At 41.0% G+C, this 10,719-nt stretch overlaps 3 protein-coding genes across 3 annotated transcripts in view; 1 reads left to right on the top strand and 2 right to left on the bottom strand.

Annotated features, from left to right (window-relative positions):
• Positions 1 to 2,332: 2,332 nt before the first annotated feature.
• Pmar_PMAR025696 (hypothetical protein) lies at positions 2,333 to 2,793 on the bottom strand (the record flags this gene model as incomplete). Its single annotated transcript, XM_002783836.1, has 2 exons — positions 2,333 to 2,446; positions 2,732 to 2,793. Coding segments are annotated over 2 exons (176 nt in total), but the record flags the coding sequence as incomplete, so codon positions are not given.
• Positions 2,794 to 3,197: 404 nt separating this feature from the next.
• Pmar_PMAR025695 (hypothetical protein) lies at positions 3,198 to 3,470 on the bottom strand (the record flags this gene model as incomplete). Its single annotated transcript, XM_002783835.1, has 1 exon — positions 3,198 to 3,470. A coding segment is annotated over one exon (273 nt), but the record flags the coding sequence as incomplete, so codon positions are not given.
• A 6,915-nt stretch (positions 3,471 to 10,385) lies between these two features.
• The window catches only part of Pmar_PMAR025694 (adenylate cyclase, putative), a gene marked incomplete at its 5' end in the record, with an annotated part of 8,366 nt that continues 8,032 nt past the window's right edge, over positions 10,386 to 10,719 (top strand). The window contains 2 exons of the mRNA XM_002783834.1: positions 10,386 to 10,473; positions 10,515 to 10,603. Coding sequence (XP_002783880.1) covers positions 10,386 to 10,473; positions 10,515 to 10,603 — 177 coding nt within the window. The remainder of the gene's footprint in view (positions 10,474 to 10,514; positions 10,604 to 10,719) is intronic.

Below are 10,719 nucleotides of genomic sequence, written 5' to 3'. Positions count from 1 at the left end.
ACATTCAACTTAGCGTCCCCTGATATGATGAAATAACGAACTCGATACAACGTTTTTCAAAGGGAGAAAACGTCCCATTCCGGATTTTCCGTGCGTGCGTGCGTTAAATTATCTCTCAACGACTACACCAGTTGAGCTCTCAAGGCACATATCGCTCGGTAGATCATAGCTCATATGTCTTGCAAAAAGCATGAAATTGCTATTTACGCCAACCTATGCCGTGTGTTGATCAAAACTGGTGCGAAAAATGCTAGAAAAAAGACCGTGCCGGGGACCGAACCCACGACCGTTACAAATACTCCGAACCCCGTTTATTCGTCTCGAAGGCCTCATTGTGGAATATGTTTTTCACTAGTGTTTTTTTCATATCACTGCTGAAACTTCATCGTTTAATTAAAAAAGATTTGGACGTTAGCGAAACTTCAGTAAAGCTTAGATTCAGTGGAGTTTCACCCCGGTGGCATGAAAAACATATTTCACGACTACTGCATAGCGCGAATTTCGCGTTTTTCACCGAGTTTTACGACACTTCACGTGAACCGGGTGAAACTTCAGTGATGAATTTTAATATTGCAGGGTGAACCGGTCATACTCGGCACCGTTATTGATATATGAGAGCGAGCGAGATCATGAGCTCTCCTAGTCATACGAATTTCTAAGTAACTCGAAGAATATAACAGAATATTTTTCCTTAGTAGAAAATGTAAGTGACAATATATGTTCCGCTCGCTCCGCAAGTCACTTCGCGAAAAAAATGTATTATCGGTTTTGAAAATATATACGCCTTATAATTTCCATGGAGTATTACTCCACTTCACGTTGAACGGGTGAACTCACTCTGAAGAATTTTCAAAATAACAGCGCCCGCTTTAGTTGATATCGCCATAGTGGCATCTTCTCGAGCATAAGAACCCGGACATATACCAGTGATCATATGTCCCCCCTGTAGGCCTATCGTACTCACCTATAGTGTGGGAATATATGTTTGCTTTCCTCAACTGAGCTCGTAAGTTTCCTCACTTCATTATGAAAATCCACACATAATTTTGGGTAGAAGTGTACGAAATCCAACGACAATTTTCCAAAATTTTATCAGAATTTATCCACCAACACCTGGCATTTTTTTACCAAGTGCATATATTTCCACACTGCTGATCTAATACCGTATGCATGTACATACACCAGTGTCGGAAAATATGCACATGGTCAACTACATTGTAGGGAAATTTAGTGAATCTTCTTTGCTTTCTGCGTATTTCTACTCGAATTCGTATGAACTCTTGAATTTAGCTGAGGAAAGCGGACAAGAATAGCCTTTTAAACTCACAAGATGCTTTCCGTTGTAAATACGTATTGCACCATTACGTAGGGCGATAGCCAGCACTTTCACTAAAAAACAGCAAACATAACATGAGTCGTCTGCAGCATTTTCAGGTGAAATTAATTTTTCACCAACAGCAACTTTTTACTCCTTAATGCACTTCATCATTGCGTGCATCCTTAGTTGGATTGAACTCCTAAACTCTCAAATAGAAAATCTCCTTAGCATTCTATCGAAACCCGGGGTAAAATGATAGCAAAAGAGGTAAAAAAAACATCAACCAAACAGGTGAAAAATTAAACTTGTCGGTGATGAACTTATTCGACCTAAAAATGTCATACTTTCTATTCGTCGCCGTGATACACAACGTTTTACCCTCACTCAGTACGTCTTAATACAAGGAGCTAACTGATAGGCGATTACTACGCTGGGAGAAAAGGAACATAAATGTTGACGGAAATCGGAGTATTTAAGTATCGGAAAATCCAAGTAGATAATACGTTAGCAGTAGGGCTAAGTACTGAGGACAGCGATTGTCAATGATGGAGTTTCACACAAATAAAATGAATAGTACATTGGAGTTTCACCCGTTTTACATGGAGTGGCGTGATACTCGTTGAAGAACGTGATATTCGCGCTATGCAGTAGTTGTGGAATATGTTTCTCACTACTGTTTCCAAATCACTAGGGTGAAAACTCCACTACAGTAGTGTGAAAAGTACAGCATTTCCAGGTCAAGTTGATTTTTACCGACAATGTAGATTTTTTACTCATTTGCTTGATTTCTTACTTTTATCGTCAACATTTCATCTATAAATTTATTACAATGCCGAGAAAAATTTACCCGGTTTATTTTACTCCAGTAATTCAACCAAACGGCGAAAAATTCAACTTGTCGGTGGAAAATAATAATGGAAAGTGATAATAATTTCACCTGAAAATGCTGTAAACTGCGGTTCCCTATGATTTTATAATACTTCACATATTCTAGAAACGACTATTCACAGTTACTTGTTCCCGTCGCCTCCCAGCTGAACTCCTTCATGGTGAGTATTGGGCTTGGCATAACCAAAGTGTACATCTTCTTACCCTTCAGATGGTAACAGTGCAGTCTGAAGTTCATACCTTCAAAACAAAAAACACTTCTCCACATAAGTCGCAATCATCCGAAAATATCCTCGAAAACATGCACATGTGTGTCGATGACAATGGGAAAATTTGAGTATTGATTTTCGCACACTTCTACCCGAATTCTTACGTAATAACTGAGAAAACTCCCGAACTCAGCTGAGATATACTCTGTTACTGCTTCCATTCACTGTGTGCATAGATCGTCACAACTTCCTAGGCTAGCGTTAACAATATCACTTCTCAACTGATTGTGATTCTTTACGAGGGAAATTGCCCTACATCCAATGTAGATCATTTTATTGATCGTCACCAACCCCACTGGCATTGATTCCACACTGATCCTTGTACCCAAAATCTGCATCACAACATCATCATATTTCCACATTGTTTGTGAACATTCAGAGTTGTGTTCATAATTCGAGAAGTAACCCGACACCTTAGCTGATGAGCCATAAAATATCAAATTCTCACGCATCCTCGCGAGGAAGTTGTTCAACAAATGCTATGAATATTTTTCTACAACACATAGTTCCTATTATGACTTAGTCGGATCTTTCAAAAAGTTTCTAGGTATATTTTCCAAAAAGTAATAATATGAAACCAATCATTGTCCGTCGCATCCTCCCTGGTAGAATTTGAGCGATGGTGTTGTGAAGATGGAATATGAGGGAGATCCTGTGACGCTCGAGAGAGCTCAAGGGATCAACCTGCTTCTGCCAACGGTTGAAGAATCATCGCCGCTTACTTGTCCGTTTTTAATAGAATATATTCTCCCCGTCCGAGTGGCGATGATGATTCGGTATTCGACATCAAAGTCACCACTCACAGTCATGAACGCCGGCACAGCCCCTTCGGGCAAATCGATCTTGATACGACGACACTTCAAATCAAGTTGAGCATTTCCATATTTTACTTCAGCGACTATTCCAGTTAGTTCAGAGTTGAGTAAAAACACTGCGCCCGACTCGCAGGCGGTTACCAACATGAACGTAGTCGATTTTGAGCTCTTCTTTAACGCCTATGGTAGGATCATCTCAATAGGCGAGATGAAGTAACAGCAGCTCACATTGAGACACGTTATAGTTTGCGTCTTTCGGAGCTCCGCTACGTCACTGGCTGGATCAGTCTGAATCAAGGACAAGGTCCCATGTAGCTTTGAGAAATAACGTTCCGCAGGTTTTGATAATACATTGGAAAAAGTATTCATAATGTGATCATGACATTTATATTGGAAACTGATTGAAGAATTTGTTCCTAGCCATGTGGAGAGTCCCCCCCGGGAACATTATGAGTTCCTGGATGATTCCCTGAGTAAGGAAGCGGTCTATCACTGTATCTCATTATAGGCGAAAATTTTGGGATATAGCATTTTCACCAACTGTGCGTGCGTGTACTACGTTTTAGCCGATCCGCGGCATTACGTAAGACGCGATACTGTGGTAAACCACTCCATCAGAGCATAATCTTCGGTAGTATTGCACGCACGCACAGTTGATACAAATGTTATATCCCAATTCAGTGGAATTAACATCACTATTCGTCTTGACGATACGCACATTTCTACATATAGTTGTCTCAGGAAAATCACAGAGAATCTCTCACCACAACGAACATGTTTTGAAAAAATTAAACTGCTTCACACTTCAGATAGTGTACCATCTACGACTACTACTCCTCGACGCGTAGTTAGTAGTAGCAGATCATACACGTACTCATAAGGAGTCCTCATTGGTACGACGTATTTCTACCATCGGCGAGTGTGTGGAACTCATCATCTTACCTGCAATATTTCTATCAGCATAGTATTCATCAGCCTCGGATTCTCCGCGGCTGCCAGCACGTCCTGCGCCCGGAAGGATAGATCTCTGAGTATGTCGATAATTCATCCTAGACATACCCAGAGCGGATCCTACTTGCCGGATTCGCGCAGTTCTACCAGTTTGCTCATATACAATGCGACGTCAAGATCCGCGGGCAGACGCGGGCTGATAGAAATCTCCGAGCATGATATTTTTCCGCAACAATGATGATAACAGAATATCACTGCTCAGTGGAGTTTCACCGGTAATATGAAAAACACTAGTGGAAAACATATTTCACGACTACTGCAAGGCGCAAATATCGCGCTTTTCACGGAGTTTTACGCCACTTCATGTAAAACGGGTGAAACTCCAGTGTCGGAAAAAATGTTCGCTTTCCTCGGCTGAGTCCAGAAGTTTCCTCACTAACTATACGAAATTACATACAAACTATGTACAGAAAACCATGAGAACTTCCCATATTTTCCTCAGAATAGACATGTAGTTGACCATGTGCATCTCTCCCACACACGCAACTGCTAATTGCGTAAGACCAGTGTTGGGATATATGATCGCTTTCTTTTTGGAGTTTTCTCACTAATTATAGAAGGTTACATACAAATTCGGATAGAAGTATACAGAAACCAACAATAATTTCTCCAAAATTTCCTATATATATGTTGTTATGTCAATGACATAATCACTTTCTCCCAAAATTTCCAGAATGAAACATTACTCACCTGTCAGGAGCATTCGGATCTTCATCTGTGAAGGCCAAGCCACTTTCCTCAATTTCGTATCTATCCGCTCGCTGACACTTCGAGGCGGCCAAACGGAAATCCTGAACAGCTCATCAGATGCTGCCTGTATACTCCTCGGTATGATGAAAATTGCGTTAGAGAATTTTGCAGAGAGAGAGTTACACAAATCTGATTGTCAACGCGACGTTATTATAATACGGTCAATATGACGCTATTATAATACGGTCAAGGTGACGCTATCATGATACGGTCAATGTGACGCTATCATGATACGGTCAATGTGACGCTATTATAATACGGTCAATGTGACGCTATTATAATACGGTCAAGGTGACGCTATCATGATACGGTCAAGGTGACGCTATCATGATACGGTCAATGTGACGCTATCATGATACGGTCAATGTGACGCTATTATAATACGGTCAAGGTGACGCTATCATGATACGGTCAATGTGACGCTATCATGATACGGTCAATGTGACGCTATTATAATACGGTCAAGGTGACGCTATCATGATACGGTCAATGTGACGCTATCATGATACGGTCAATGTGACGCTATCATGATACGGTCAATGTGACGCTATCATGATACGGTTGATGTGACGCTATTATAATATGGTCAATGTGACGCTGTCATGATACGGTCAAGGTGACGCTATTATAATACGGTCAATGTGACGCTATCATAGTACGTTGAAACTAAGTTCGCGTTTCGTCCACAACTAAGCTCGAAAATGCTATCATATACTTGAAAACTCCATACCTCTGAGTTTCCACGTATACGATATGAATTATACGATGAATTTTTGAGGTATTCCTCACCATTGATAAGTTATCAGTAGCAGAACAATAATTTTTAGTGGGAGGACTATTCGGAGTGGTGAATCGCCCACCTGCCAGATTGACAGTTCTTCAGCATTTCCTCCGATTGCTGGAAGAGAGAACTGACAGTAAACAGACCAGTGTTAGAATATGTGTTTGCTTCTCTCAGCTGAGCCTAGAGGTTTCTCACTAACTTTCAAAGTTTGTGTACGAGTTCGGGTAGAAGTGTTCAGAAACCAACAAGAATTCACCCAAATTTTCTCAGAATTGTTGTATTGTCACCGACACACGCCGTTGACATAGTGCATATTTTCCCACACTGAGACAGACTATTCCTATTGAATAGGAATAGTCAATTCACTATTCACTTCAATAGGAAATTCAATAGGACCTATTCACACATCGTTTCAGAATAGACAGAACAAAGAAGGATGGAATTTTCCCCATCTTCATGTTGTCACTTTTAGATGAGGTTTGAGTTTCCAATACACGTATAGGTCTGGTCCAGATGCCACCGCGATACCTGAGAGGTGTACTAGCAGCCGTTGAAGTCGAGGGTTCGTGTCTACATGGGACTATGTCCTTGGATGTGGTCGAGGAGTGGTAGAACGACTGTACGGCTGTTGGGGTCGCCGGCAAAAGCTGTTCGGAGATTATCTTCGTGCCTGGTCAATTTTCGAGCGCATGGATGTCGCTAGGCGTAAAATCTTACTCGTTAGGCGTACGTGTTAGAGACTTGAAAAAATTAATCGAAATTTTTCAATTATTTACTCGCTTCTTTTGGGAAAATATCATTTTCTATTGCCTTTTTATTACCCAAAAATTACACAAAATAGCTCGTCTTTTTAAAAACATACCGACTTCAAGTAAAGACGTTAGTTTTGGCTACGCTCAAGTCGAGCAAACAAGTAGATCACCTAGACCTTTAGATTTGGAAAGGAGATGAGCTTGCAGTGTTGGAGTAATATACAGTGTAAACCAAACCGTTATGCGAAGTAGTGTTTTCAACTTAGCCTTCAATTTTGGGGAGTTCGAAAGTCAACTTTGAGTAATATCGTATTTTGGGGAGTAGAAGCGTTCCGTAGTCTATAGTCGTATTGGTCTCAAATTGAAGAAAGCCTTGTGGAATATCTAGATATGCATAACTGTTTGGTTCGCGTCCCTCGTTTGAGCTCGGCAGTTTCCTCACTAGTTATAAAGGTCAATTACAAGTGTTGAGAAACCAACAAGAAATTTGCCAAAGTTTCCCCAGAATCTTCATATTGTCGGCAACGCATGTGATCGACTATGCGCATATTTTCCAGAACTGTGCCTGTGTAGTTTGGGTGACGTTATTCAAGTAGAATTCTTATGCTCGAACAAGGAGTACCACGCCTGGAAATTTTCACTTCCTTTCATGGAGTACAAGGATGTTCCTCGATGACAGAAAAATGAGGAATGGAGAATGCTATTGCATCATCATTATCACTGTCCCAATTCCCCGTAGCACACAATGTGTCTCTCTCGGGTGAAGGAAGCTCTCAGCTGAGCTTATGATGTAGATAGTCTACATCGATTGAGTGTAATCAGGCTGCTGCCTTCTAAGGCATTCCTTTGCTATTATATCCAGTATGGTGTTATCTCAATGGGGAAATTACTAGCCGTTAACAACACTAATGTGGAAATACACGTATATATATTGATACCACACCATCGACGAATCCTGTAGCTCACCTTGATAGACTCGGATTCGTTTTCTCCTATCAACCATAACAAGACGACCCTCCTTTGTGCCATCGATATCTGCCATACCTAAGGGATGTTGGTAGTTTTGCTGAAGTTGGCCGAGACTGACGACACTACACATTTGGGAAGTGTACGATACGAAGTCGGCCGCTGGGGACTCCCAGGCGTGTAGCCATAGGGTAGAGTCCATTTACTAATGTATGTTGTCTGGTCAGCGCTATTGTGTTATTGCTATTGCTAGTGTATAGTTTTACACTAGTCTTGGGAGATATGATATACACAACAGTATATTTTCTTTGAGTAGATAAATAGAGCAACACATAGCAAGACGAAGTATCTAGGTTGATCAAAGATAGTGTGCAGGTGTTTCCGGAAAAACCTACACTAGCACTACTAGTGTAATCAGTCTTTGCATAACACTAATCGCACTCAACCATATATTCGGGAATATAAATGAATATTAGCCCTATAACGTAAAAGGCGTTTCTCAAGAGGGGAACGTTGAGGGAGCCTTCCTCCGGGACACGCCTCGAGAATCAGTTTCTGAGCTCAGGAGCATTGTATACCGAAGTCAAGTCCGTAGAGCGGAGTTTCACCCTAGTGATATGAAAAACATATTTCACGACCACTGTATATCACCGCGAATATCGCGTTTTTCACCGAATTTTACGCCGCTTCACGTAAAACGGATTGTGAAACTTCAGTGGATCGGTATAATTGATCTAACGCTTATAAAAAGCAGGAAAGTACTTGAACACACAGTAACTGCGTCAGCTTGATATTGAGTTTACTAAACTGATTCAACGAGGAGTGGTATCGGTATCGTTCTTCAGAATGATACTGGCCGAAACCAGTTCACATTTCATCAATTGCCACATTTCGAGTGATGCGAAATGTTAAATCCAATGCTGGGAGCGCTATTGGAACTCAGGAGGAACCTATTTAAGACGCCTAGGAAGCTATTTCTAGGCGTCTTGAATATAACGTGTTACTGTGAATATGCAGTTGTGCAAGTACGGAATCTTAGCTTAGCTCGAAGCTAGTTGATGAGTTTATGAGTGTAATTGTAGATAGAATCACTAGATTCCATTAACCATTGTCTTGAGCTCCCAAATGGTTAACACAATACTATCTTGAGGTGTTTACAGTCAAGCTTTTCGCAGGATGATTGAGAAATCTATTTCTCAAGCACACTTGGGTGAAGATGCAGACAATGTGTCTCTCTCGGGTGAAGGAAGCCCTGAGCTGAGCTTATGATGTAGATAGTCTACATCGATTGAGTGTAATCAGGCTGCTGCCTTCTAAGGCATTCCTCTGCTATTATATCCAGTATAGTGTTATCTCAGTGGGAAAATCAATTCTCACTTGGTGAAAAAAGTGATGAATTCTGTGATAACCGCACCAAGCTTCTTTTTCGCATCGATCAACTCCGAAATATCCTGAAATTCGATAAAAAATGAGGAATGGAAGATGCTAGTGCATCATCATTATCGCTGTCCCAATTCCCCGTAGCACACAATTTGTCTCTCTCGGGTGAAGGAAGCCCTCAGCTGAGCTCATGATGTAGATAGTCTACATCGATCAAGTGTAATCAGGCTGCTGCCTTCTAAGGCATTCCTCTGCTACTATATCAAGTATGGTGTTATCTCAATGGGGAAATCACTAACAAGTACCTTAAGTTGCTCCCAAACTTATCTTGAACGTTGGAGAGCAGATCACAATGCAGTTGTAGTTGGATGAAAAGAGTATATATTATCTTGCTTTCGTTCTCCAGTACTAAGGCCGTTTCATGCTTGGCGTGCCCTACTGAAGATATTAATTATCAGGAGTGTGAGCACAAACTTGAGACAACTCTGAGGAGACACGGTAGAAAAAATTAAAAAATTTAAAAGAAAAAATTTATTTGTTTGATTGGTTAGGCTGTTGATGAACGTTTCACTTGTGACTCGTATAATCTACCATGTCAAACGTGTATAATTCTGTTTCCACAAAAAAAGGGTAGAAAAAATAAAAGCGTATGTGCTCAACAGCACCGTCTTGGCCTTACCGTGAGGTCTTGGCGACCCTAACATCATAGTCAACAATTTGGAGGGGAGTCGCCTCGATTAAATATTGTTGTGAAACAGTTCCAATGGTGTTCAGAAGCCAGGTCAACTCACCCATCGTTCCCTCAGTGTAAGACTGGTTTATTAATAGTCTTAACTTCACTTCATTACAGTGTTGTATCTGCACGCGTGTACACTCTGTGATGTTCTTGCGTGCAGACTCAAGATTCGAACTTTTGCGACACGAATCGTGCTTTGTTTGAGTACCTTTTCCCTATCATCTGCTCATCAAGGCTCATCTAAGTAGAGATAGATCCATGCAGTTGTATACTCCCTGTACACACTAGAGGACCGTAGAGGAAGGGTGACGTCTACCAAGACCGTTGGGAAAATACTCGTGATTATGTATTACTCGTTGTAAAGGAGGGTTTCAAGGACGATGCATGCAGTGGATCAACTTAGTTACTCTATCTCATTGATTTGATATTTTTTAATAGATAGGCTTCCTATGAGCTGGGTTCACTTATGGGATGCTTTTTGGAATGTGAAATGTAGAATAGTCTTTTCCATATCACGTGCGAACACCATTACGTTGATTGCCTCTGTTGACTTGAAATGCTCAGCCGCGTTCCTCTGCGAGATGTGTTCATTGCTTTTACTGCTTATTACGGCTGATGAACGTTCCACTCGTGCAATTCACCTTTGTGTAAAATTCTGTTTCCAATTTGAAAAAAAACTTGAGATTCCCAACCTTGTCGAAGTATGTAATTTTATCATGTCGTCGTCATCAGCAGCAGTAGAGCCTCCAGCAGGGGGTCGATCTTCCCTGCCTCGTATGGAGCCTAGACGGTATAGTGCGGGAAGTAGGAGGGATAGCGGCTCGAGGGCTGGCTCTTTTACTAAGGTAGTACTTATTCGGGGGTGAAGGTCCTGATAAATGATGAACAGTTGAGTTTGGGGAAACACTTCATTGGTGGTTACCATCCTTATATAGTAGTATCATATTTACCTATTAGTTGGTAATATTATCATCCTTATATAGTAGTATCATATGTACCTATTAGTTAGTAATATTATCATCCTTATATAGTAGTATCATATGTACCTAT

This window comes from Perkinsus marinus, assembly GCF_000006405.1.
Source record: "Perkinsus marinus ATCC 50983 genomic scaffold scf_1104296935984, whole genome shotgun sequence".
Classification (NCBI taxonomy): domain Eukaryota; phylum Perkinsozoa; order Perkinsida; family Perkinsidae; genus Perkinsus; species Perkinsus marinus.
This window is presented reverse-complemented; position numbering and strand designations above follow the sequence as displayed.